The 25,888-nt window shown below is 34.8% G+C and overlaps 3 protein-coding genes, 1 non-coding gene and 1 pseudogene across 5 annotated transcripts in view; 4 read left to right on the forward strand and 1 right to left on the reverse strand.

Moving 5' to 3' along the window:
- The first annotated feature begins 3,338 nt into the window (after positions 1-3,338).
- On the forward strand, positions 3,339-3,534 carry LOC124896500. Its single transcript, XR_007052841.1, has one exon. It is a non-coding gene; the product is annotated as a U2 spliceosomal RNA (small nuclear RNA).
- A 1,534-nt stretch (positions 3,535-5,068) lies between these two features.
- Positions 5,069-5,226, forward strand: LOC124896504 (annotated as a pseudogene).
- Positions 5,227-6,524: 1,298 nt separating this feature from the next.
- On the forward strand, positions 6,525-8,726 carry LOC107859835 (thiosulfate sulfurtransferase 16, chloroplastic; the record flags this gene model as incomplete). The annotated part of the gene is given in 7 exon segments (XM_016704959.2): positions 6,525-6,669; positions 6,773-6,880; positions 6,956-7,066; positions 7,205-7,278; positions 7,908-7,978; positions 8,101-8,154; positions 8,377-8,726. Coding segments are annotated over 7 exon segments (543 nt in total). The 3' UTR covers positions 8,452-8,726.
- Positions 8,727-10,233: 1,507 nt separating this feature from the next.
- On the forward strand, positions 10,234-11,467 carry LOC107859834 (protein IQ-DOMAIN 20). Of its 2 annotated transcripts, XM_016704958.2 has the most exons (3): positions 10,234-10,585; positions 10,672-10,857; positions 11,301-11,467. In XM_016704958.2, exons 1-2 carry the CDS (start codon positions 10,364-10,366, stop codon positions 10,840-10,842), a joined length of 393 nt encoding a protein of 130 aa, XP_016560444.1. In that variant the 5' UTR covers positions 10,234-10,363; the 3' UTR covers positions 10,843-10,857; positions 11,301-11,467. The 2 variants fall into 2 exon arrangements, with proteins under 2 accessions (XP_016560444.1, XP_016560443.1); XM_016704957.2 differs by lacking the exon at positions 11,301-11,467 and having other exon boundaries at positions 10,236-10,585; positions 10,672-11,197.
- Positions 11,468-12,085: 618 nt separating this feature from the next.
- The window catches only part of LOC107859833 (serine/threonine-protein kinase STY17), a 14,579-nt gene continuing 776 nt past the window's right edge, over positions 12,086-25,888 (reverse strand). Inside the window, exons 2-16 of the mRNA XM_016704955.2 lie at positions 25,691-25,805; positions 19,330-19,403; positions 19,087-19,206; positions 18,877-18,931; positions 17,913-18,023; positions 17,179-17,229; positions 15,693-15,853; positions 15,512-15,619; positions 14,985-15,058; positions 14,540-14,715; positions 13,711-13,806; positions 12,871-12,951; positions 12,732-12,785; positions 12,492-12,626; positions 12,086-12,409 (exon numbers count right to left, since the gene is read on the reverse strand). Coding sequence (XP_016560441.1) covers positions 12,329-12,409; positions 12,492-12,626; positions 12,732-12,785; positions 12,871-12,951; positions 13,711-13,806; positions 14,540-14,715; positions 14,985-15,058; positions 15,512-15,619; positions 15,693-15,853; positions 17,179-17,229; positions 17,913-18,023; positions 18,877-18,931; positions 19,087-19,206; positions 19,330-19,403; positions 25,691-25,805 — 1,492 coding nt within the window. The 3' untranslated portion in view covers positions 12,086-12,328. The remainder of the gene's footprint in view (positions 12,410-12,491; positions 12,627-12,731; positions 12,786-12,870; positions 12,952-13,710; positions 13,807-14,539; positions 14,716-14,984; positions 15,059-15,511; positions 15,620-15,692; positions 15,854-17,178; positions 17,230-17,912; positions 18,024-18,876; positions 18,932-19,086; positions 19,207-19,329; positions 19,404-25,690; positions 25,806-25,888) is intronic.

Here is a 25,888-nt window from a genome sequence, read left to right on the forward strand (position 1 = left end):
TTCTTATTTTTCTAATACATAAATGACTTATAATAAAGAGTGATATAGTAAAATCATCGTTCGAAAGATGAAAATTTAATTTAAAACATTAAGAGTTAATTTCGCATTTTATGTCTATTTTATTTTTTATTAAATATTATTTATTTTCTTAATACCTAGATGACTCATAATAATTAATTAAGAGCGACTGATTATGTTATTACTATAAAAATTAATATAATTTTATCATATCCAATAGTAATTATCTATAATTCACCGAAATAGTATATTAATTAAATACGGGATGCTATATTTGCATATGCAAAATATGATATTATTAAACATTATTGGATAGTGCATTATATTGATCTTTCACAATAATAAAATTTTACTAAATATTTTTTTTATTTTTTATTTTATCTTGATACATATTGACCCAACACAAATTCTAAGAAAATATTCATTAGAAATTTATTTTATTAAATTAAATTTATTAATTTTTCACTTTAAAAATTTAAAGTTAAGTTTAAATATTAGCATTTCTATATAAGAAAAAAATAATTTTAAAATTTAAATTTACTAAAATAAATAAATAAATAAAAAGATTAATTTTCTATATAAAATTCAATTAAAATAATAAAATTGATTTATTTTAAATACTTAGTTGCAATTAATTAAGATAATTTTTTATTTTGTCGTGATTTATACCGCACCGATAAAATCTTGAGAGTTGAATAGAACTTTTATCTATTTTTAAAAAAGTATTTTAACTTGTTAATTGTTGTGATTTATAATAATTTTTACGTAATTATCAAATAATATATTTACTCCTTTTGTCCCAATTTATGTGGTTTCGATACAATTTTGAGAGTCAACTAAAATTTTTATATATCTTTTAAATATTTTAAGTTGTTAATTATTATGATTTGCAGTACTTTTTTTATCTCAATTTATATGACATTGCTAAAATAATGAGAGTCAATAAAATTTCTATATGTGGTAACAAATTATTGTGATTTGTGGTAATAAATTAGTTTTGAACATGATAGCTAATTAATTAAATAAATAAATTTTACTTTCAATATGTGGTTATAGTTAATTAATATAAATTAATAGAATATATTAAATATTTAAATCATTATAATGAAACGATGGAATTATTATATATTGGGGCATGGTATGTAATTAAGTGGGGATAGAGGGTTTTTTTTGGTAAGAGTCAATAAAATTTGTGTATGTCTTTTAAATATTTTAAGTTATTAATTATTGTGATTTGTGGTAACAAATTAGTTTTGAACATGATAGATAATTAAATAAATAAATAAAAATTTACTTCAATATGTAGTTATAGTTAATTAATATAAATTAATAGAATATATTAAATATTTAAATCATTATGATGAAATAATGAAATTATTATATATTGGGGCATAGTATGTAATTAAGTGGAAGTAGTTGATTTTTTGGTAATTGCAAGAGGTGGTCGAAACCACCTCTTCTATATAATAGAAAAAAAAAATTCTCATCCTTATAAAGTAATTATAAAAATTTCAACTAATTATATATTTTCATCAGATGTATCGGAGAGCTAATTATATATCTCGACATATTCAAAATAATAATAAAAAATATCGAGAGCTAATTATGTATCTTTACAAAAGAAAAGATGTATATTCGTTGGAGACATTATGTATTTCGAAGACAAAAAAAAAATGTATGAGGAGCTAATTATATATCTTTACAAAGAAAAAAATATATCTTTATTAGATATATTATGTATCTCGACAGACAGATTTATGTTGTTTGGGCTAGAGTTCGAACGAAAAGGAAGTTGAAAAGGAATTAGGGGTCATTGTTGGCAAGAGTTATCCAAGTATATAATTATGCAGAGATTAGTTATGACGAAATGTATGCATTATGTTAAGCAAGTGTTAGTTTGGTAGTTGTACATGATTAGTTTTTTTCATCATATTAATTTTATACATGAATAATTTATCTCCTAACTAGCTATTAATCGTGGTATTACTTGAGCAGAATTTAATACATGCATAATTCATCTTCAAACCAGCTATCAAATGACGCTCAATGAAATAGTTACTATTGTTTAGATATAACTTAAGTTGAAAAGAGAATTAACGAATATGTAAGATTATGAGCCGAAATCACTATTTTACTTGAAATAGTAAATTCAAAACAAATTTAATTTTTCACTTGAAGTTCAGATACTATAGTTAAGTATTTAGTGGTGGAAATGTTGTTGATTGCCGATTTGAATCACTTTAATTTTTGCACCAACATTGACTTTAGCTCTATCTTACTGAATGACGTTACTTTATTGTAAGAGATGGGCAGCATTTGAGTTGAAGTTAAAAATAAGAGTAATTTGCAATTGAAGTTGGAAAAAAAGAGTTTATGAAATTAGATTTATGCTTGAACCTGTACTCTTTAATTAGGAAAAAGAGGTGTGAAAGTTGAAAGTTTGCTAGTGTAAACCAACATTTCACTTGATATACCTTCAAACCAATATTTAAACTTCTACATGATAATTGTGTTTACAAGTACTTAAAGTTCAATATTTACAACAATAGCATTTCAAACTCAAAGGGTACCGTTCATCCACATGTTATAAGTGTTGCTACTAATCTTGATTTTTCTTGTGAAAAAAGAATAGGTATTTTTGACTATTCAATCAATAAATTATACAAATCTTTTAACTTATTTTTTGGCCACAATTCTACTGAAAGATAAAAAGAACCGATTTTAATTATGTACACAAGACCCTGTTACAATTCTCTTGTTCCATTTTTATTCCTTTGAGCATATCTTGGCAACTTATGAAACATAATCAATCCACGCACAACTAAAACACCTAAAGCTTCAAACCAACTAAATAGGACATTGTTGGTTATATAATAAAATGATTTTTAGTTAGTCTTTGGAGATAGGTTTTTCAAGTAGTAATTCTTTTTCCTACTCACAATTTTTTTTCAAGTGAAATACAGTGTCCCAATACAACTTCAACTTCCAAATACACTTATCCAATTTTAACTTTAAATACTAAGTATTTCTACTGAATGACTATTAGGTCTTTTTAAGGACTAAAACCCAGAAAAATGTTGTTAAAAGAAGATCTAGATTAGAATTTGCATGAAATGTTAGCAAATATTAACTTAAAGAGTACTCCTTGAAGTTCCATTTATTTTTCAGGGTAATGTTTTCATGTAAGCGCATCTCTTGTCAGTTCCTATTCTTGTTGGAGTTGAATGTTTGTATGTTAGTTTTCCCACATCGGAAGCCAAAGCTGGAATTAGAACTCAAGTGCTTGTCATAAAAAGCCAGTCACTTGCGCTGAATAAAGCATACCTTTCTCGGCCTTTTGGCTAAGATCAAGTGTAGTATCTGTTCTTATCAGTTTAATATCTGATATGTGGGTCATTGACTCACACGATATTAACTCAATTTTTTAAGGGGGAGAGTCCACTAAGGTAGCTTGCTATCTGGGCTCTCGCGCGTCGTCCATGTGTTGCACTACTGCATGGGCCTGGCGCACCCCTCCAGTACCAGTTCAAATATCTCTTGGGTCAGGCCCATCTATGCTCTTGCGGTTGATCTGATCTCGCAAAGCAAACACAATAAGCGCACTACAGTTTCTCTTGTTGCAGTTTTATTCCTATTCCTATCGCCCAGTTTTATTCCGATTCCAAGTAAATAACACAACTCCTAAAACGTCGAACATCAGTTCACTTTTAGGCCGAAAGACCACGATTACATGTCGAAAGTAATTTGTTGAATAGGAAACTTATATTTCTCATTCACTAATCCCTCTTTGTTTATGCTACTAACTCGGGAAGAGGGACATATAGATGGGGTATAAGATCCATCTATATTGAATTGCGGATTTCGAAATGATAAAAATACAGATGAAAAAGCCACAAGTTGTAGTAGTTCGATCCAACAAATGAAAAATTGTTTCTATTCTCGTTGCATTGTGTATACAGATGAAAAAGCCACAAATTGTAGTAGTTTGATCCAACGGATGAAAAATCCACAGAAAGTAATTTATTTCTATTCTCGTTGAATCGTGTAATACAGATAAAAAATCCAGAGATTATAGTAGTTCGATCCAACAGAAGAAAAGTAGTTCGATCCAACATATGAAAAATCCACAAAGTAATTTGTTTCTATTCTCGTTGAATCGTGCATACAGATGAAAAATCCTCAGATTATAGTAGTTCGATGCAACAGATGAAAAATCCTCAGATTATAGTAGTTCGATGCAACAGATGAAAAATCCACAGATCGGTAGTAATTTGTGGCTCTAACAAACATATGATCCAATTTCACTTTAATTTTAATTCGTGGACCTCAAACAAACATGTATACAATTTCACTTTAATTTAATTCATAGTTTTGGTTCATTTAATTTGTAGGTTTGGTTAATTTAATGCAATTTTCCAGTGGTGATTTTAATATAAATGAATATATCTCACAAATCTCACTAAAAAAGGCAAATTAGGATAGAAGTCAACTTACAAAATACCTTTTTTTAACTTCAAATATTTTTGAACTTTTAAGATAGGCCGAAAAGAACAGTTTCACTTTTGATGAATTTTTGGATTCTAATCTATAGACACACCTTGTTTTGGAAAAACTCTTATCTAGGTAATTCTTCCGGTAGACTTGTCCAATATAATATTAGCATTTGTAAGGGAATGAACATTTATCACAGAGTCAAGGCCAGTGGCGGAGCCAGAATTTTCACTAAGAGAACATACAAACTAATTGAAGGGGGTTCAATATATGCTATTTATACATAAAAAATAATCTTAACCATGTAAATATAGTATAATTTTTCACCGACCCCCTATACATAGGGTAGCTCCGCCCCTAGTCAAGGCTCAATGTCCATTTTTGCATAGAAATCTATTGGTAGGTGTCATGCCAACCAAACCCCTTTCCAACACAAAGGAGGTTCTGGCTAGTAAAAAAGGTGCAGCTCATATTTTGACAATGATCGTGTTACAGTAGCAGCAGAAGCCTTAAGAGCAAGTGCTTATGATTAAAATTAGTTGTTTACATTGTGTCAACCATACCTTTCTCCGCCTTCTGGCGAAGATCAAGTGTGGCATCCGTTCTTATCAATTTAATATCTGATATGTGTGTCATCGACACACAAGGTAGCTTGATACCTGGCTCTTGCGATGTCGCCCATGTGTTGCACTACTGCACAGGCCTGGCGCACCCAACCGATTCCCGTTCAATTTTATGTTAGGTCTTTGCTTATTATCCAACAAGAGAAAACATGTGGAGTAGGGGACATCGTGTCTGCCCTCTATATTAACATGATGTAAATTAGGCATCCCTAACTTCTCAAAAAACGATTCTAGAAGCAGTATAGAAATCTACATTTGCCAAAATTCTCAACTTCCCTACCTACACCTTATACAAGTTTTTTAATCCTAAAAACAACCAATGAACACAATTGAGCTTCCAACATCCCTGTTACATATGTGCACATGTAACTGTTAAAAGAATATTTAACAAGCTCATGGGATGATTCTAATACGTGACACCCCTATCCAAATATTATTACGAGTTCACAATAAAGACAATAAATACATTATCTCATGACAACTTTTTTTTTTATTTCAATAAACTTTTATTAGATATGACCACTTATAACACAACAAAAGTTACAAAAACCAGTCAAACTTTTTATTCCTTTAAAGCTGATTGATAGGTTTCATCTAATAACTTATAACTTGCAACTGCAAATGAAATAAAACAACGCGTATTAATTCGTTATTATAAACTTTTGTTCTTCATGTTTGTAATTTCATAATCACATTATTAAAGAGCGTCGAGATGGAATAAATTTATTCACCTTTAGCTAGAAATCTCATGTTTGACAAAGAAAAAAAAACCTTTTATACCCAATTGAATCCTGCACTATCTGATTTTAAATTAATCACAAATGTCAATTTCTTAGATCGAATGATTAGAAAAAAAAAAAAAAAGGAGAAGAAGAAATAACATCAATATATAATTGAGAGAATTGATTTTGTAGATCATTTATGATATATTTTTTTTTTAGTTTTATGGTCGTTGTACGAGAGATTCTTTTGCCCATATACGTAAACAAATCTTTATTTTTATATCTATTCAAAATTCAAAAAATCTTACTTAGGTCAATAATATGAAGGGCATTGAAAAGTGTGCGTGTGGATAAAAGAAGGGTAAGGCGTTAAGAGTTTGAAAAAATGGGTCCATTTGGGACTTATCCTGCCACAAATTATCCATGTCACCCTCATATTATTTTGGGAATTATCTTATTACAAAGTTGTGCAAAATTAAGAATTCACAAAAGTCCAATGATACTATTCCTTTACGTGTCTATCCATCCATACAACTTGAATGAACACCCATATTGCTTCCACTAGCCTACTTCCATGTCTTGTCTTCACCCTTAAATATCCGCCTTCCATTTCTCACCGTTAACACAATAATAATAATAATAATTCAACAAAAAGCTGCTATTTTTTTTTCAATTTCCATCACAAACCCTCGTTAGCTTTCTTGCTACATATATTCACTTAACGTTTCAGATTTTCTTAGCCAACAAACTTATAAGCAATCAATCATGAGAACTATTTCCCTTTCCTCGACCTCATTTTCACTTCTAACACACAGGTATATATATTTATTTCTATGCATTAAAAATTCGAAATCCTGAATCAATTTTTTTTTTTCTCTCTTTCTAATGGGTGCTTTGTGTTACTTGAATGTCATGTAGCAGCAAGATCAATGGATCAGCGTCGTTGATTCCGATGGCAAGGTCTCAATTTCAGCCTCAAAGGAGACGTAACATCGGCACTACTAGCAGTAGAAATCCAAACTTTAGGTGGGTTCTTGATTAAATTCTCTAGTCTGTTTTTGGCTTCAAAATGAGTGATGGAGTTTTGAACAATCTGTGTAGCTGGATGGCAGCAGTTGGAGAAAAAGTACAGTCCCCTACTGTTCCTACTTCTGTTCCTGTTCGTGTTGCCCTTGAATTGCTTCAAGCTGGTCATCGTTATTTAGATGTCAGGTACTGCCAATTTATATAACATATTTTTCGGATTTCGAGAGTCAAACATATTCACATGCCTTTGAATATTTGAGATTGTTACTAAATTCTTTCAATCATTAGTATGAAAGATTCAATCTTTAACCTTATTTTGTGCAGAACTGTTGAAGAATTCAGTGATGGGCATGCTCCAGGGGCCATAAACATTCCTTACATGTTTAGAATTGGCTCAGGTTCGACTATTAGTTGTAATTCAATAGATAAATAGTACTCCCTTTTTCTGATAGCAGATGTTGTTGACAATATTAATATAGTGTTTCAAAAAAATAAATTTATACAAATGTCCTCTTTATTTCTAAGTGGCAACCATGCATGATATATTTTCTACAATTGTCCTGAGTTCTCAAAATTTACATGTAAAATATATTATTATTTCTTTCACCTTCACTTCGTTTTCTGTTTCTTACTTGCTCATAGTTGAAGCCTTATTTAATAATCCTGATGAAACATTTGATGCTGCCAAAATCGTATACCTGAAGAAGTAAAAGTGGACGTCTATTTTTACTAATGGACAACTAAAAATGAAAGAGGGAGTATATCTTACAAGTATTTTATTTTCCCCTGTGCTACTTACTTCCAACACCAGAAATGTGATTTTTTTAACTGCACTGATCTCTTGGCAATATTTCATTATATCAAGAACATATGTCCAATCAGGTTACTTTTGTATACAGAATTGAAATGTATTGTATTCAAGATTTGAAACATACTAACAATTTTAACAGGTCACGTTTCGTCATTAGAATATTAGTTTATAGCACTCTGCTAGTATTATATTTTTAGCTCTGTACATTTGGTGCAGGTATGATAAAGAACCCCAATTTCTTTGCGGAAGTGTTGGAACATTTTGGGAAAGATGATGAAATTATAGTTGTAAGTCCACAAGTTATATGATTTATTTTTATTTTAATAATAAGCTTCAATTCACGAGTTAATTATTTTGTCAATTTACTTTTGTTTATTAATATCGTCTTTGTTTGACTTGCATTATACAGGGGTGCCAGTTGGGTAAGAGATCCTTTATGGCTGCAACTGATCTTCTTGCAGCTGTAAGTATCTTGAAACTGAAATATCTGAGCAATAACTCTTTTTAAATATATGCAATATGTTTGTAACTTTGTATATAATAAATCAACCTTAATTGAAAATAATCTACAGTAATTTGGCCCAAGAAGTAAAATCTTAGACCTTTTACAGATTGAATTATGATAATAAATCGACATAAAATCCTACGTACGCCACTCATTAACTATGTGCTATATATTATGCAGGGATTTACTGGGGTAACTGACATTGCTGGAGGATATGCTGCATGGACAGAGAGTGGACTTCCAACTGAGCCTTGAATGTAAAGCTATTATTAGCCTTTTATTCAACCACATAAAAGGGTAGATTAATTAATAAGCACAATAACACCATCTTAATTACTATACTCAACCATGGCACATCAAAATGTGGCTGAAGTTGAGAAGCAACTTGCAAAAACTTTTGTACAGTAATTTATATTAGGTGATATCCAATGTGGGAGAATCTGAATTGCTGGAAAAAATTGTAAGCAATATGTGTAAATATTGTTCTCCTAGTTCTGCTGGAATAAATAATATTTGTGTTGGGTTCGAAATCGAGAAGGCATCATGGGCAAGTTAATATTTTGCAAACCATAGAGATGATAATTCAGACGACACATAAAAGACATATTATTGATATGTTTTGGTCAATTGGCCTACACATGAAAACTTATATTAAAGAAAACATAAACTGTTAGGAGAAAATCTTTCCCTGAACAAAACTCTTTAAACGACTACATTGTGAATGCTATTATGTTATGGTTTGAGAAGAAGATCTTCTATTTATAGAACTGCGTAACCCTTCCTGAAAGAATAAATCAACTAGGAAACCTAATAGGTAAGAGATTTTTTTCAACAACAAAACTTTTTTTCATAACAAAGGTAATTCTAATTATGGTAAAAAGTCAGGTAAAGTAGGAAATTCAGGACAAAATCTATCAATTTGTTATTGAATATCTAATTCGAAAGATGAATTACTATTGTGAAAGAGTTGACATTGGAAGTTAGTCAAATTAATATTCAAGAAACAAAAGTGGTTAAGAACTATGGAACTGAGGGACTTATACAACCACTTGTATAGTTGTATGTTATTCGGATTATACTACTACAACAACATATTTATCTAGAATGCCCCTTCCAGTGAAGAAAAGATCAACCTAAATGCCAATACACTCGGTCAATTTTTTGTTTTAGTGGGTGTTTTTATATCTTTTATATCTATTTTTTTTATATTTTCTACGTAATTATACATATTCCGCGTTGAGTTTACTGGGCGTCGAAGCACCTCAAAAAACAATGTACGTTCGCCCTTGGGTATAACCGCACAGATAGGGTCTGGGGATAGAGAGCACACACGTAGAGAGACTATTTTCTAAAGATCCTCGGCTCAAGTATCACAAATCAAAACAGTTGGGAAAAAATAAATTACAGAAGTAAAAAAGATATAATAAAAAAGAAAACATTACACATGACAATGAGAAACAAGGAAAATGGAGAAGCAGCTTTATTTTACGTCTTTGCTTTGGATTGAAAACAAAGATAAATAAGATGGTAGGTACAAACAGATTAAGTGATCAACACACAAAGAAAAATCAAATAATCTCTTTCCTCAAATTAAGGAATCTTAACGAATAACAACCAGATGAAAATGATGAAAGAATGGTTAGGCATTTGCAAATGCAGAACAAGCTGGACCAGACCGAACCGGACCGGACCAACGTACTGTACAAGTTTAATCTGTTTAAATTGAATTTAAAAATTTACACAATCAACAGTATAATGTAGTTACAAGTGATATAAAAGATAAATATTAGTAATGATAATTTGCTAAAAATAGCAATTAGTCTGTTATGACATGTTTAACTATATCGATGGTAAAAGTTTATATGTTTTTGTTCTTTGACGTTGTCCAAATATTATTTGGTATATGTTCAAGCCATCATTATTAGTGGCCGGCCCCTGGTGCTGGAATGGTCCTTTGAAATACTTAAAAGTTACACAAAATCAATTTCATCTTGCCACGTTCTTGTAGACCCATTGCTCCATTCTCTTATTTATTGACAAACATGTTGGCCACGCTTCCTTATTTCAAGAATGAAAAGTAGACTTAAAATCTGTCCATTATTCAGGAGCTCTGCCAGAGTTGAGTTTGACATAGCTTAGAAGAAGGCCAACAATATTAGTATCAAAGATGAGGATGTCCAAGAAGAATTGGTTTGGCAGTGTCAAAAAGAAACTATTCCGGTCATCTCCTTCACATAAAAATATCATTGTTCTTCATAACAACACTATTACCAATAGGACAAGCAGCGCCAATGGACGGTCGCCTACGAAGAACAATGGCCGCGCCTATTTTATACCTAAAGAGGATATGGCTGCTATTACTATTCAGTCTCATTTTAGAGGTCATCTTGTAAGTTGTACAAGTTATAATCACCCATCTTCTTTAATTTGACATTACCATTTGCTAATACATGTGTTCTTGATTCAAAATCTAAGGCAAGACGGGCGTTTAAGGCACTGAAAAGCCTAGTGAGGCTTCAAGCAGTGGTGCGTGGGGCATGTGTGAGAAGACAAGCAAGGATAGCTCTGCATTGCATGCACGCCCTTGCACGGTTGCAAGTTACTGTCCGAGCTCGGCAACTCCTCAGCAAGTGCGACGACCGTTGATAAACAATCTTTTAGGTGACTACCTAGTGCAAAGATTGATTTACATTGTCAACTTATACAAGTTAAAACTGTGCAAATTTTCGTTCAGTTGCATATAAATGTCGTCAGATGTCAACCATATATTGGAAAGTGAATAGGATGGAGGGATTTGTTGAGTGCCTAAACATGACTTGTAGTGCTGTACCTCTAGTTCTTGCGATCCTTAGAGCTTGATATTGCTACTAACGAATTTAAAACTTGTGTAAATCGTGATATTGCTTTTTGTGGAATTGCATATAGTTGTTTTTTAGATTAATACATATCTACAGTACATTACTATGTACGCATGGGGTTTTGAAATGATCTAATTCTCTTCTAATCTTGTTTCTCTTGGTCTTGCTAACAGTTTGATTCTTTGCCCTTTTTTGTACCAAAAAATTATTGTTTTAATCTTGTTTCTTTTCAAATTGTATGCCCAGACTCTATGAACCTCAGATTTCACTTCTCACGCACAATTCGATGGCAGAGGTATCTATCTATACATTGAACTAGACACAGGGCAGAAAGTGGTTACTCAAATCTTTTTAGGATCCTCCTGTACTATACCATGACTCTACAATTCTCTATGACAATGGTTATTTTTCAATTGGGGGAACTGAGAATTACTATTTATGAATTGTACCCGAATTGTGTTGATTCCAGTAGAATCTAAACTCAACGTCTAGTTGTACTTTAAAGAGTTTATCACCCAAATGTCAGTTGTCCATCATATATAGTATTGCATTATGCCATTACATCATCATGCAGCGGATTCTCTTTTGAAAAAACAAAAATCAGTGACACTTCACCTCAAATATCGCTCAACCGCAGCAAGGCAACGAAAAGAATCATTCAAGTTGTTGCCCGCTTCCATGATTCATTTGCCCTTGGATAAACTTTCTCAAAATGAGCTCATTACTTCAGGTGTTGGAAGTTGTTTTTTGATTGGCTTTGTTAATCCTTCATCTATAAAACAAGATGAAGTCTGAATGGTAAATCCAGTTTTTAATTTGGGAGATCTTTCCCGAGTCGATCCAATACAATACTCATTAAGATAATGCCGTGCATCTAGAACGTGAAAACATGTCTTGGGTGTAAACAATTCCTGTCGAGTGTCGACCATATATTTTACCAGCTTCCCGGATATCCCTTGTAATCAAAGGGGGCATTGATAGAGACATCTTGGTTAACTTCAAAATCATCAAGTCGGAAAACAATCACTCAATAGGGGCACAAAAAGGGTTAGCAATTAGAACTTGCGCAAATTCACAGGTATTCTGTACAGAGTTGCCTAAGCTTTCCTCACCAGCTTGCACCCCTGACTAAATTAGGAATATTAAAAGAATGCCAAGCAAACATTAGATAAAACCATGAGTTTCAAAGACTAATCGAATCAAATTTGGTCTCTGAGACTCTGTACACCGGGACAAAAGCTGAGGCCTATCACCCTCCTCTCTTTAGTAAAATCTCAGTGATTGCCCTTTCTTAGAGCCGAGAAAAAGCCTCCGACTGATTTGTCCTTGTGTCTGTCCTCTCCATCATCTCCAACCTGTTTTTTAAGCATACAAAACTAGGTTCAAAGGAATAAACAAACTTCAGTAAAATGAAGCTTATATAATGCAAGTGCCTACCTCCCCAGTTAGTTGCTTCAGACTGTCCAAAATCTCCGAGAAATCAGGTCTTTGAGTTGGGTCTTGCTGCCAGCATTTCTCAAGAAGTTCAGCAAGCTTTGGATGAGTGCTCTTAGGAATTGTTGGCCGTAGACCCTGATAACCATGTCAAACCAAATGTAAGGTGTTAGTTTAACTGGAGAAGATAATCGGATATCACTAGTACTACAGATGCCCAAGAAACTTTGTAATTTATACTACCTGTTGCACCACGCCTATTGCTGCTTGTAATGGTGTTAAGTACGCATACGGAATCTGCCCCATCACAGGACATGAAAGTTAGTTAGAGGCGTCAAGCAATTAATACACAGACATAAATAGCTGCAAAGAAAAAACTTACTTCTCCAGTCAGAAGTTCCCACAGCACTACACCAAAGCTGAAAACATCAGCCTTGTGGTCATACGGTTTGTGTTCAATCACCTTCAACGAATAAAAACAATTATAAGCATGAGACTTGCATGTTGCAGGATAGTTAAGCACAAAACTGGGCTAGAATTTTTGACTAGGATGACGGAAGAGAATGTTGTAGTATTAAAGGTAAAAGAAGTCAAACCATTTAAACAAGAGGTTCATTTTTTTTATTTTTTTTAAAAGGCAGTCCGGTGCACTAAAGCTCCCGCTATGCGCAGAGTTCGGGGAAGGACCCCACCACAAGGGTGTATTGTACGCAGCAAGAGGTTCATTTTTTAATACTTCAAATTGCAGAATGCAAATGTATATGCACGGTAAACTGTAAATGAGTCCTGCAATGCATATTACCAATGACAGCCTAAGTAAAGACCCTCGTAGGAGGTTATTGAAAGCTCCTTGTACAGTGTCCAAGATGCAGCAGGGTGAACCAAAAAAAACACAAGACACAACTGCATGAAAGTGAGCGGCTGATAACCACACTTCACCGAATGAGGAACAAAATCCAAAATAAAAGGCAAAAGTCAGAGGAGCATCACACATATTAAAAGCTCCTCATGCTTAAAGCACTAGTCCCTAATCAGCTCGAAGGGAACTATTGCAGTTATTTTATTGTGGCAACAAAATATAAGCACGAGGATAAACGGAAAATTAGTGGAGCAATCATGCATATGTCAGCAAGAAAAGTAAAGAATTTGGAATCATGAATTTCAACTGGACTGAAGATGTTGCAGTAAACTCTGCATAAAATTAAATTCAGATCCTCCGCACCTCAGGAGCCATCCATCTATATGTTCCAGTTTCTGCAGTCATCACTCCAGTTTGAGCCTGCACTCTCGCAACCCCAAAGTCACCAACCTTAACAACCTGTTAAAGAGAGGATGGATCTTAAAGTCAGAGTGAACATTCTTTAAACAAAGCAATTAACGTGGGAAGCAACTCTGACCAGTAGCAGTTAAGGTGCTGCTGGGTTGATTTAAGCAAAGTTCATCATAGATTTCCTTGGAATGCAAAAACTGGTGATGTAGAAATTAGCAAGGAACAGTGTGCCATTTTTCAAAATATGAACCAACTTAAATTGCCACTGATAAAGCTTTAATGCTGCTACTATACTCATTGATTTTTTTGGTAGTCTATACTCATTGATTTTCTTTTGTTAGGACTCGATGAATAAGTGAACCCTGCAAATTGACTTTCCATCATCTTTATTTGGCATTTCATCCAAATGTTTCAATATTGCAGTCTAATTACAAATTATGGTTCTTCCTCTTAAAATAGTTTTCAGCAGATATCATCCACATAATCAGACATTTCAGAATAGAAATAGCCTACGAAAAGGGTTCGGAGCACTGAAAAACCTTGGAAATCTAAGCCGTACAGATCTCCTGTAGCCTACAAGCCGCACTTTTCCCCTGTATTTTCCCAGGCTACTTGCATATTAACCTTGCATTGCCTTCCATGTTAAATTACAAGCAAATTTTTGCATGAGAATGTATGTACAGGTTTGAAGATTGTTTAGCAACAGATGAAATGATATGCTAAAATCCATTAAAAAAAAGCAATTATTAGACAAGCTTTTAGAAACAGTTGCTCTACTTACTCCATGTTCATCCATCAGAAGATTGGCAGTCTTCAGATCCCGATGAATTATGTTATTCTGGTGCAGATAACTCATTCCCTTAGAAACATCAATTGCAACCTTCAGAAGAGTAGGAAGCTTAAAAGCACCTCTTTGCTTGTGCAAAAAAGTATAGATGCTTCCTCTGGTCATGAACTCTGATCAATAAAATTATCAGATGCACCTTGTCATTAATGGATGGAGGAGGACAGGCGTACACAAAAAAGTTATAAAAATAAGCTGTCATTCAAGTGCAGTAGTGTGAGTAGAAAATTCCAAATCTGGAAAACGAATAAAAGCACACCTCTGCTTATAAAACAATCAAACAATGCATCTGCTGGTAATAACCAACAGGGAACAAACAGTTTCTCCAATTTATTAACGGACGCAGAAGTTCAGTTTAAGAATATAAGCTCTTGAAATATACCTGTCACGATGCACAGGTTCGGAGGTCGTGTGCATGCCCCAATAAATTGAACAACATTTTTGTGCCGAATTTTCCTGAAACATAGCAAGACAAAATCTCAAAAATTGATCAAAGAAACGGGAAATAGGAAGCTAGAATGATAACACAAGTTTAGCAATAAAATTCAAATTCACATATGCACTAATAATTAAATTTGTTATTTTTTACCAAGATTTTATGAATGACCCATTTTTTCATCTGGATAGCCTAATTCCACTAAGGAAGAAAATAAAATAGCTTAGTTCCACTTATAGAAGAAATAGCTAGTGACTCAATAAAGGAAACAGATACAAATTATGCGGAGGGAGCAAAATATTGTAAGAAATTCTCTAGTGGCACAGATCAATTTTTTTTCAACAGAGTACGACTAATAAAAACAATCCTTCAAATAGTCTTTTAAGTATGGAAAAGATTCTACAAAGTAAATTCGAACAACAGTGAGGTTATGCTGAAAGGGATTCTCAACCATGATAGTACAACTGACACACCTCATTATAAAGACCTCCTGAGAGAACTCTTTCACCATATCCATATTCAAATTTTCAGGCTTGAGAACTTTTATAGCCACTTCCTGGCTACAGTATGAGCCTTTGTACCTGAAAAAGACAGTATAAATCCACAGACTCAACAAATTCAACCAGAAATCAAGATGTGGATTGTCGATCATACAGATCTCCAAATGACCCAGATGCTACTTTGTTTTCAAATTTCAGCAGGCGGATATCAATTTCCCAGTCATCAGATCCATCAGTAGGTATTTTTACACTTTCGGAAGCTGATTCAGATGTTTGACCTGGCTCATTTGTTGAAGCAACGAACTGTGGCTGCTCCTGAGATACATTATCAGAAGACAAAGCACTGAGACCATCTGTCCAGTATGATAATCAAAATCTAGAAGAATATATAAAAAGAGAACTGTTCAAACTAAGACCTACAGTTTGTAGGTTCAGTTGGAAATATGTTTCCGTCAGTTACAAACGTTTACTTTAGGTCCTATGCTTTAGGAGTCTTTAAGTCATGTCAAAGACTTATATGCTAGCAGAAGTATAGTGAGTTTTTAGTACTTCCCTTTTTATTTTGACAATATTGGTCTGAGATGAGCATAAATATAGGGATTAGCAATTCATATAACAGATTCCAACTTGACTGAATTAAGGCATAGTTGTTGCTTTGATTTCTTCTATTGTTTTACAACTAAAGTTAAATGCACGTTACACATAACATCCAGGAGAAAGTTGAAGAGATAACCATGTATCAGTGACTGGAAAAAGTCGAGCTGGTCATAGAAACCAACAGCAGTGATTCTTGGCGAATTTATTTTCTTGCAAGCCCACTAATTGACCAGAAGTTTAAACAAAATTAAAGTTTTGGATGAGAGTCATGTTAGCCTCCATATTGTTATTGGTCATTTGGTGTTAACATAAGTATCCTACCAACCTACGATTATGTCAGGCATCCGAGCCCAAGTTGCCAAGTGATAAGTAAGCCAAGCTTTAAATTTACAGTGAGGATTTGTATTTCTTTTTCCAGATGTAACCTTCGGATCTTTATTATGTGATGTGAAGCAGGGTGTTAGAGGATATCTGCATATGACTTCTAAAAATCTGCTATGCGATATATATGTGTGCCATAATTTCAGTTGATATTAGTTCTTATTTGAGCTATAGCTGTGGCTGCAATTACTGAATTTAATTCAGGGAGAGTTAGCAACAGAGACTTTACGGCATTACTCTAGTAGAAAAAACAACTCTCTATTATAAATTTGTCTGGAATATAACGCAAGTCTTAAGTATGTTTTCTTACAGAAAACATCAGACAAGCAACGGATAACCTTCATGCTCCAGAAAGTCATTGAATAACTCTTTTGAGCTTCTTTTTAAAAAGAAAAAAAAAATCTTATCCCAATAATTAAGTGGAAACAGACAATTTCTTACTCAACAAAAATTCAACTCAATATAATCATGTGGTAGTCCATTCAGCAAAAGAAAGCAATTATTTGAGGTATTTCTCTATAATTGCATAGCACCCTTATGAAGAAAATACAACAAAATCAGTATGTTACTCCTCCCAAAAGAAGTTAGCCACATAAATCATATTAAGTAGATAATTTTGAGTACCATTCTTGTCCACATTAAGTAGTCAGAACAATATCTACCTTGCTCCTCATAATTTCCTTTTGCACCTCACTCTTAAGCAACTCTGTCTCCTAGAATTTCAAACACATAAATAAGTATAAAAGAAAACTACCACCAAAGGGAAAAGAAGAAATATACTTCAAGAATCTAGAGAATACAGGAAGACAATGAAGGGTTAATTTTCCAAACTTTAATATTTAAAATCTACTACATCCTCAATCACCAGATAATATCTCAAGGTATGCATGTCCATTAAGCGAAAATACATCTAGTTGAAAAATATGACTAGAATGAGAAAGTTATCAGCATTAAACTTGCTCATTTTCACCATCCCATTTTATATAACGATATTTTACTGAGGACATAGCTTAGATATTAATTCAGCATATATTATTATAATTACTAATAGTAGATGAATGTACAAAGGTAATGACTGCAAAGTTGGTTTCAATGTTCAATAGAAAAAGAAAACACATCACAGTTCAGAGTTCAGAATTTTAATGAGTTTGAATTCTTGAAAGAGGTATAGGAATGAAATCGTGTCAAACATTTCAGGTTGTCCAAAATCAACGGGAGCCATACAATCTTGGGCAGGAGGATGAAACAAGCATAAGAAAAGACCTTCACATGTAAACAAGAAAAGAGAATCAAAGCTCAGTTTCAAAAAAAGAAAAGGGGAACCAAAGCTAAGGAAAAACTTCTGAACTGCTAGCGAGCATTTTGTTAGATCTTGAGAGAAACACTAATATTATACCTCATATGGCCATCCATCAACCACAAAGACGTCCAAAGAGAAACCATCGGTAGTTGAAAAAACATGGGCCTCTTCAATGTTCAGACCAATCTCAGAAATTATATTGGTCAACTGGAAATCCAAGATGGACATCAACGCAAATAAGATAAGAACAAAGTTAACATGATAAGATAAATATGTTTAATAGACCTCTGTAAAATATGGCAGAATCTGCAGATTAATGAAGTTACTTAACTTCTAAGACTGCACAGATATGAATAATTTAAACATTGATATAAGCTTAAAATGCAATAGACAGAAAACAAATAAAAGATGCAGATTACAAGGCAAACTGTCTCGATATTTTATGGAGACTGTTTGATTTTGCATGTATAACTGGAGAGCATTTTCCTAAAAGAATTTCTTATATTAACTTTGGAACAACATTATATCAGAAAAGCTGAGAGTCATGAAGACAGATACTCTTGAAGGCTAGGTATTAACTGACTAACCCTTCCCATATCGTTAGGTGCAGAAGTTGATCATACAATCAACCCATGGGTCCATAAAAACAACGTTTCTCATTATCCTCTGTTTCCCCTTCAGCATAGTCTTCTATCAACTTTTCTTCGGGGGGATCAAATAGTCTTGCCTATCAAATTGTCTTCACTAAGACACTTATCCTAAACTATGCACTTGAGAAATAGAAATCAAACACCATGAAATATCAGCTGAATGACTTAGGTAAAGGTCAATCTTCCCTTGATTATTAAGCTCGAAAGAGACTATCTTCAGTTACTAGAAGCGCAACCTATGGCAGGTATTATCCATCCACAACAGGAACTAAGGGGTTTCGCCTTATTTCCGGTTCGCACTAGCTCCGCATAAGGTAAATTCATGAAACTACAGAAACTGTTTGATTATGGGAAGATAAGAGATGGCTTTATAAACAAAAAGGGAGGGGATTCCTAAAAGAATGAGGTACCTGAGTGAGCGTTTTTGGCTTGTCAATTGTTGAAAAAGTGATCTCGTGCATTGGCCTGCATAAATAAACTGGCTCATAAGAAAATTGCTAGAAAAGAAAGACAATTACAAATCCTTTCTGAAGACGAAATAAACTCAATATGAAAGCTATGAAGCCAAATTAGCATCATGAATCATATCATCACTGAATAAAGAATTAAGGCAACTCAACCTGGTTGTCCGCGAGGTTGAATTGATATCACTTTCTCCATCATTCACATGAGCTTTATTATCATGAATTTCAAGGGATTGAAGATTTGGTGCTGAACCAAATGTTGGAGGTGGATGAATGCTGGAGACAAAACAACATGGAAGCACACAAAATTAGGTTGGGATATCAAAGTGTAAAAGTAAATATACAGAAAGAAAATTTACAGGGAAAAGAAAAACTTTAATGCTTAATCAAAGAGCATACCTCGGGATATCTTCTTTAACTGAAGGATCTACATCAACAGTATTGGATGACACTCCATTGTACATAGGTTGGACCTGCATTATGAACTTAAAGTGAGAAAACGCATGAAACAAGTTGTCTTAGGCCATCTCTCAAATGATAAAGTACTTGTCTTAGGCCATGACTCGAATTCTAAATTTTGCAGTTATAATCCAATCTTTGCTACGGATCTTCAAGTTGGTCGATCACTGCCTTCTCTATTCTGTTGGTTTATATATATTGACATCTCCTCTTTCTTTCATCCATCTCATAAATCTAGGCAGAAGTGCACTTCCTAAATCTGGCCGTAAGCCTGACTCATTAAGTCTTACCATATTTTGTCTCGCATTTGTTAATGTTAAAGAGAACTTAGCTATGACATGACTTCCATACTCATTCAAGTTTCTCGATTTAAACCTGAACTCTTCTTTTAATTCATACCCACTTAAATCATATGAAGATAGAGACACAACCCATTGATTGTCTAAAGATTCAGAGACTCAATCCACTAGCTTCAACCTTTTTTTCCTAGGACATTTAAAAATGTGTCAGACCAGAGCATACAAGATACCGTATAAAAGCTCCCTAATACTATTCTGCCTTACATGGATATATTGCTAAATTAACTCACTGAACACCATGCATTAACTAGCTCTGCCAAAGAATGAAGCAAAAGTCTCAGCACCTTATCTATTATAGGTTAACCAAATAGTCTAGATACGTCAAAAATTCAACTATTATATCATAGCTGTGAGAAACAAAAGCAAGGTAAAGAGTCTGAGAAGATGGTGAAGACAAAAGTTTTACACTTGAATATATTTTTATTCAAACTTTCAAATGTAAAAGGGCAGCCCGGTGCACTAAAGCTTCCTCTATGTGTGGGGCCAGGAAGGGCCGTACCACAAAGGTCTATTGTACGCAGCCTCACCTTACATTTCTGCAAGGGGCTGTTTCCATGGCTTGACCCATGACCTCCTGATCACATGGCAACAACTTTACTAGTTACTACAAGGCTCCCCTTCACACTTTTAAATGTACAAGTCACATTTTCGTGCACAGACAAACATTATTAGTGCCGCACATATGCCCCTATTATTTAAGGACGGAATTCGAATACAGAGACATCATCAAGCCCACTACAGAAATTACACAAACAAGAGCCATGGAATATTCAAGATTATTTCAAAGGACATTCATCCATTACCATCCATTAATAAGAAATATTAATAAGACGCTATCCTTTCTACACTATTTTCCAAGATTTCCCAGGTCTTCCAAGATAATATTCAATTGGATCCTGTTATGGTGCAACTGTTTCAACCACAGCCAAAGCAGGTCAAAGACCATTACTTGCTCAAATATTTGACCGGTTAGTCATTCTAGCCAATTTGTTAATTCCTTTACATAAATAGCTATTCCATTGATTTATTCACATTTTATTAAAGAATTCTTTTCTCTTGGTGGTCTGCACCATAGATCTAAATTTCTGCAACTAACAAGTCTAACCCCAAGTTGTCTTAGGATATAGAACAGAAATCAAAATCACTTCCACTTAGGTTTTCATGCAATAAATACCCTTTTAAACATATCATATGATCTAGGGAGTGGGTAATTGTCAATCCCAAATTCTCTTCTCAAAGTATTTGTTCATTTAGATGTATGGTTTTAATTACAAGACCTTAAGAACCCATTCGACTTTCCATATTCCCAATCTATCAGCCCACCAAATAACATAGAGCTTATAGCCTCGATATTAAGAGCGACCGGTCTTATTTTATTCCACTCATTACCTTCAATACACACCTTGCTCTATGCACAACACCCTGTTGACATCAAAAGATATATGCCTAAGGTGAAGAAACAAATAATTTTTGAATATTAAGGTGATCTCAAGTTTAAGGATTACATCACATCTCCTATAAGTACTTCCTTATTAACAAATATGATATCCATTAAACTTTCTTCAAATAAGTCAATCCAGTATACCTATTCAATAATGAGCATCCATACTTTTATATTAGTATTATAAATATAACTAATAGAAAGGTGTGGATGAAGCGGATTACAGTAGATGGGTAGTAGGTAGGAAATCTTCTCTACTTGTAGGTAGGTGTGTTTTGTCTTGTTATCTGTGCTAGTTGTCGTAGTGCTTTGCTTGTAGTTTGGTTTTGGAGCTTTGGTGAGGTTTGTGGTTTCAAAGAGGTCGAGCGTGGTACTACTTTGTGGTAGGCATATTTTTTTTATAATTTGTTGTTTATTTCCACCTATTTTTTCTTGTTCTTATATTATGTCCCTCTGGAATATTTTTGTTGTGAGTCAGAGGCCTTTCGGAAACAGCCTCTCTATCTCACCTTTGAGGTAGTGGTACGAATTGCATACACTTTACCCTCCCCAGACCCCACTTTGTGGGAATATACTGGGTATGTAGATGTTGTATGTAATATACATAACTGGTTATGAGATTAACAACTCTCTATATCGGCACTGAGAATAAGTCTGACCAGAATAAAAATATCCCTGGCAAGCACAAAAACTAATGAAAGTGGAAGATTAAAAAACAAAACTTTACGACAACAACAAACCCAGTATATTCCCACAAAGTGGAAGATTAAAAAACAAAACTTTACTTCTAACTAATTATATTTTGGGAATTAGTACTTAAATTTTACTACTAACTAATTAGTAAAGCATATATGGATCCCTTTGCTTTCATTGTGTTCTATTCTTAGCTATCCACATTGATTCAGAGAAACTGTAAGTCTATAGGTACAACTTCCCTCCACATGATTATAAGTCTAACTCGCCTCCAACCTCAGTAGTTTTTCTCCTTTTTATCCTCTATGAGTCCTGCTAGCACCCTCTGTTGAACGTAAACTGTTGAATTCTGTGGCCACTTTATCCAAAAGCTTAATTTATTATAAATGACACTTTCATTTGCTAAATTATGTTTCAAAATGCCCACTTACAATCAGCTTGACTTTTTCATGAGGCAAGCATGCGAAGAATCTTTTGATTCTTGGTAGCAATAAGAACTTTTCCTGGATTTAAAAGCTTAGATTGGAAGAAAAGAAAGATGGTTGCTCACTTAGTTATGTTTTCAACATGAACATTTCAAATCGTCTTCCTTTTTGTCCTCAATGATTCTACCTGCATTTTCTACGAGATGTAACCAGCTATAATCTTGCATGATCTCACATCCATAATTTTATAACAATTATGAAGAGGTATTAAGTAACCCACTTTGTGGGAATATACTGGGTTTGTTGTTGTATGAAGAGGTATTAAGTTGTATAAGAACAAAGGAGACATTCAGAGTTGTAACAACTATATAAGTATTAAGTTGTTGAGTCATACTATGAAGGTTTGGGAAAGGGTGGTAGAGTTGAGGATGAGGAGGATCATGACGATCTCTGAGAATCAGTTCGGTTTCATGCCTGGTCGCTCGACCACTGAGGCCATTCACCTTGTGAAGAGATTAGTGGAGCGGTTTCATGCCTGGTCGCTCGATCTCTGAGGTCTCACGTTTATTTACTAAAAATAAAAAATAAATATAATTCAGCATTTAAATTAATATTGTCAAAGTAATATACAGTTAATACACCAACCGACATGAATCAACTTTGTTGATGGACTGACACAGTGCTGGACTACTGGCACTAGATTAATTAATTATTAATAGAAAAATAATTAATAATTAATTAAAAATAGTACTAAAAAAAACCAGTACACAAAGGTTTCAAAAGAGTCACTTTAACTTGAAAAAAAAAAAAGAAAAAACGTCACTGTGTCAACGTCGACTGCCCCGATTTTTAGTACGACGATGATTTCCGGTACCTTGAGGTGGTACGACGACTGCGCTGATGGTTTCCGGAGACGTCGACGATGATTTCCGACGACATTGACGATGATTTCCAACGACGGCACTTCGACAACACCGTTCCGGTAGTCGTTGGTCGGGATTTTTTCAGGTAAGTTGCCGGTTAATTATTCAATTTTTCCCCTCATATTTCTTCTTCAGTTTGGTCAACGTCTCCGAAATCGATTGACCGAATTGGAGACGGCAGAAGCACCCGTCCCCGTCTCAGTCTCGTGTCGAGACGGGTTCGGCGGCAAAACAGCCGAGTCCGAGCGACATAGCTTGCACATGGTGTTTATTGATCTAGAGAAGGCATATGACAGAGTTCCCAGGGAGATTCTGTGGAGGTGCTTGGAGGCTAGAGGGGTGCCCGTGGCATACACTAGATCGATTCAGGATATGTATGATGGTGCGAAGACTCGTGTGAGGACGGTAGGTGGAGATTCGGAGCACTTCACAGTTTTGATAGGGTTACACCAGGGATAGACTCTTAGCCCGTTTCTATTTGCCTTGGTAATGGATGTTTTGACGCGACATATTCAAGGGGAGGTGCCTTGGTGTATGTTATTTGCAGATGATGTGGTTCTGATCGCCGAGACTCGGGGTGGAGTTAATGATAAGTTGGAGATTTGGAGACAGACACTTGAATCTAAAGGTTTTCGGTTAAGTAGAACCAAGACGGAGTACTTGGAGTGTAAGTTCAGTGATATGTCGCAAGAAGATGGAGTGGTTGTGAAGCTAGACTCTCAGGCCATCCAGAAGAGGGAGAGTTTCAAGTATCTGGGGTTCATAATTCAGGGTAATGGTGAGATTGACGAGGATGTCACGCATCGTATTGGGGCAGGGTGGTTGAAGTGGAGGCTCGCTTTGGGAGTCCTTTGTGATAAGAAGGTGCCCCCAAAGCTTAAAGGTAAGTTCTACAGAGTGGTAGTCCGGACGGCTATATTGTATGGAGCGGAATGTTGGCCAGTTAACAACTCCCACACCCAAAAGGTGAAGGTGGCAAAGATGCGAATGTTGCCGATGGATGTGTGGACATACCAGGAAAGATAGGGTGAGGAATGAGATTATTCGGGAGAAGGTGGGAGTTGCCTTGGTGGAGGATAAGTTGCGAGAAGTGAGGCTACGTTGGTTCGGGCATGTGATGGGGAGGGGCCCTGATGCTCCAGTGCGGAGGTGTGAGACTCTGGCTATGGATGGTTTTAGGCGGGCTAGAGGTAGACCGAAGAAATATTGGAGGGAGGTGATTAGGAATGATATGGAGCAATTACAGCTTACAGAGGACATGAACCTTGATAGGAAGGTGTGGAGGACGCGGATTAGGATAGAGGGTTAGGGGATGGGAGCGCGGCGGTAGTAATAGGGGAGTGCTCCTTTGGATTTGGAGTTTCTGGTTCGTAGTATTGTGGTTGTAGTTTTTGGGGCTAGTGGTGTTGGCTTTTTTGCATCTCGTACTAGTTTATTATGCACTTATCTTTTATGTTTGTTACACTGTTAGTTTGTTTTATGTACCATACTAGTTTATATGCGCTTACTTTTTGTATTGGTTATACTGTTATTGGTCCTAAGCCGGGGGTCTATCGGAAACAGCCTCTCTACTTCTCTTGAGGTAGTGGTATGGTCTGCATACACTCTACCCTCCCCAGACCCCATTAGGGGGAATACACTGGGTATGTTGTTGTTGTTTGTTGTGCTATCTTTTAACTTCCGGCATCTTCTATTTCTACTTGAAACTTATGAAGAAAGACGAAAAAAACCCTTAGATGTGTGAAACTGAAGCCTATCCAAATAAGAGAAATGTTTAAAATGGTTTCAATTTGGGTGATTGGAGAGTGTAACAGATGTAAAAATGAACAACACTAAAGAGAGGCTTTTTTATAACTGTGGTGTCCGGACTGTGAGTTGTTCTACCTCTAAGGTAGAGGCCAAGTTTGCAGACACTCTACCCTCCCCAGATCTCACTTTGTGGGATTACACTAGGTATGTTGTTGCAACTATGATGTCCAGACCAGCTTGTCCGCACCTCGACTAATTTCACAGGACACTGCCATCTCCCACAAACAATAGGTAGCAATAGGTACTAGTTAACTCCGTCCACCAAGGCTAGGACATATGGGGAAAAATCACTTATTATTTTTCGCCTTCGTACCCTCCCTAAGGTAGAATTCAAGAGAAGTTTGGTATAGATGAAAAGAAAAAGAAACACGGCTTTGACGAGATTATTGACAAATTAACTAGTTTTTGAAACTGCTCTCGAGTAATGTAAAGTAATCACATAATATATCATGCGCTTCTAGTGAACATCTTCGCGTTGAATCAATTCCCCAACTCATTCAGCTGAGATCAAATAGAGTTTTCTCATCATACATAGGGAGAAGTTTTTCAATGCCCTATCAACTTGTCCGTATTTCAGAGTTATCAAGAGAAAAAGCATTTTACAAGGTAAACACACAGCAAAATGAACGAAAAGCAGACAACAATCGTAACCTGCACAAGTCGGACATCAAAGGCAGGTCTATTCTCGGGATCCTCAGCAAGGTCTAGTAATCTCTTATGCATGAGTACATCTTCTGCTCTTTCCACATTCACATCCGATGCATATCTGCACGCACCAAAATTCAGTACCAAAAACGTTCAAAATTTAAGCTTTCAGGTAGAAAACGAATCAATTACTCAATTAAATGC

The sequence above is a fragment of the Capsicum annuum genome, chromosome 2, assembly GCF_002878395.1.
Source record: "Capsicum annuum cultivar UCD-10X-F1 chromosome 2, UCD10Xv1.1, whole genome shotgun sequence".
NCBI classification, from domain to species: Eukaryota; Viridiplantae; Streptophyta; class Magnoliopsida; order Solanales; family Solanaceae; genus Capsicum; species Capsicum annuum.

Coding starts and splice junctions, on each gene's coding strand:
- LOC107859834 (XM_016704958.2), top strand. CDS start 10,364: ATGAGGATGTCCAAGAAGAATTGGTTTGGCAGTGTCAAAAAGAAACTA. Junction 10,586..10,671: donor CTCATTTTAGAGGTCATCTT/GTAAGTTGTACA, acceptor TCAAAATCTAAG/GCAAGACGGGCGTTTAAGGC.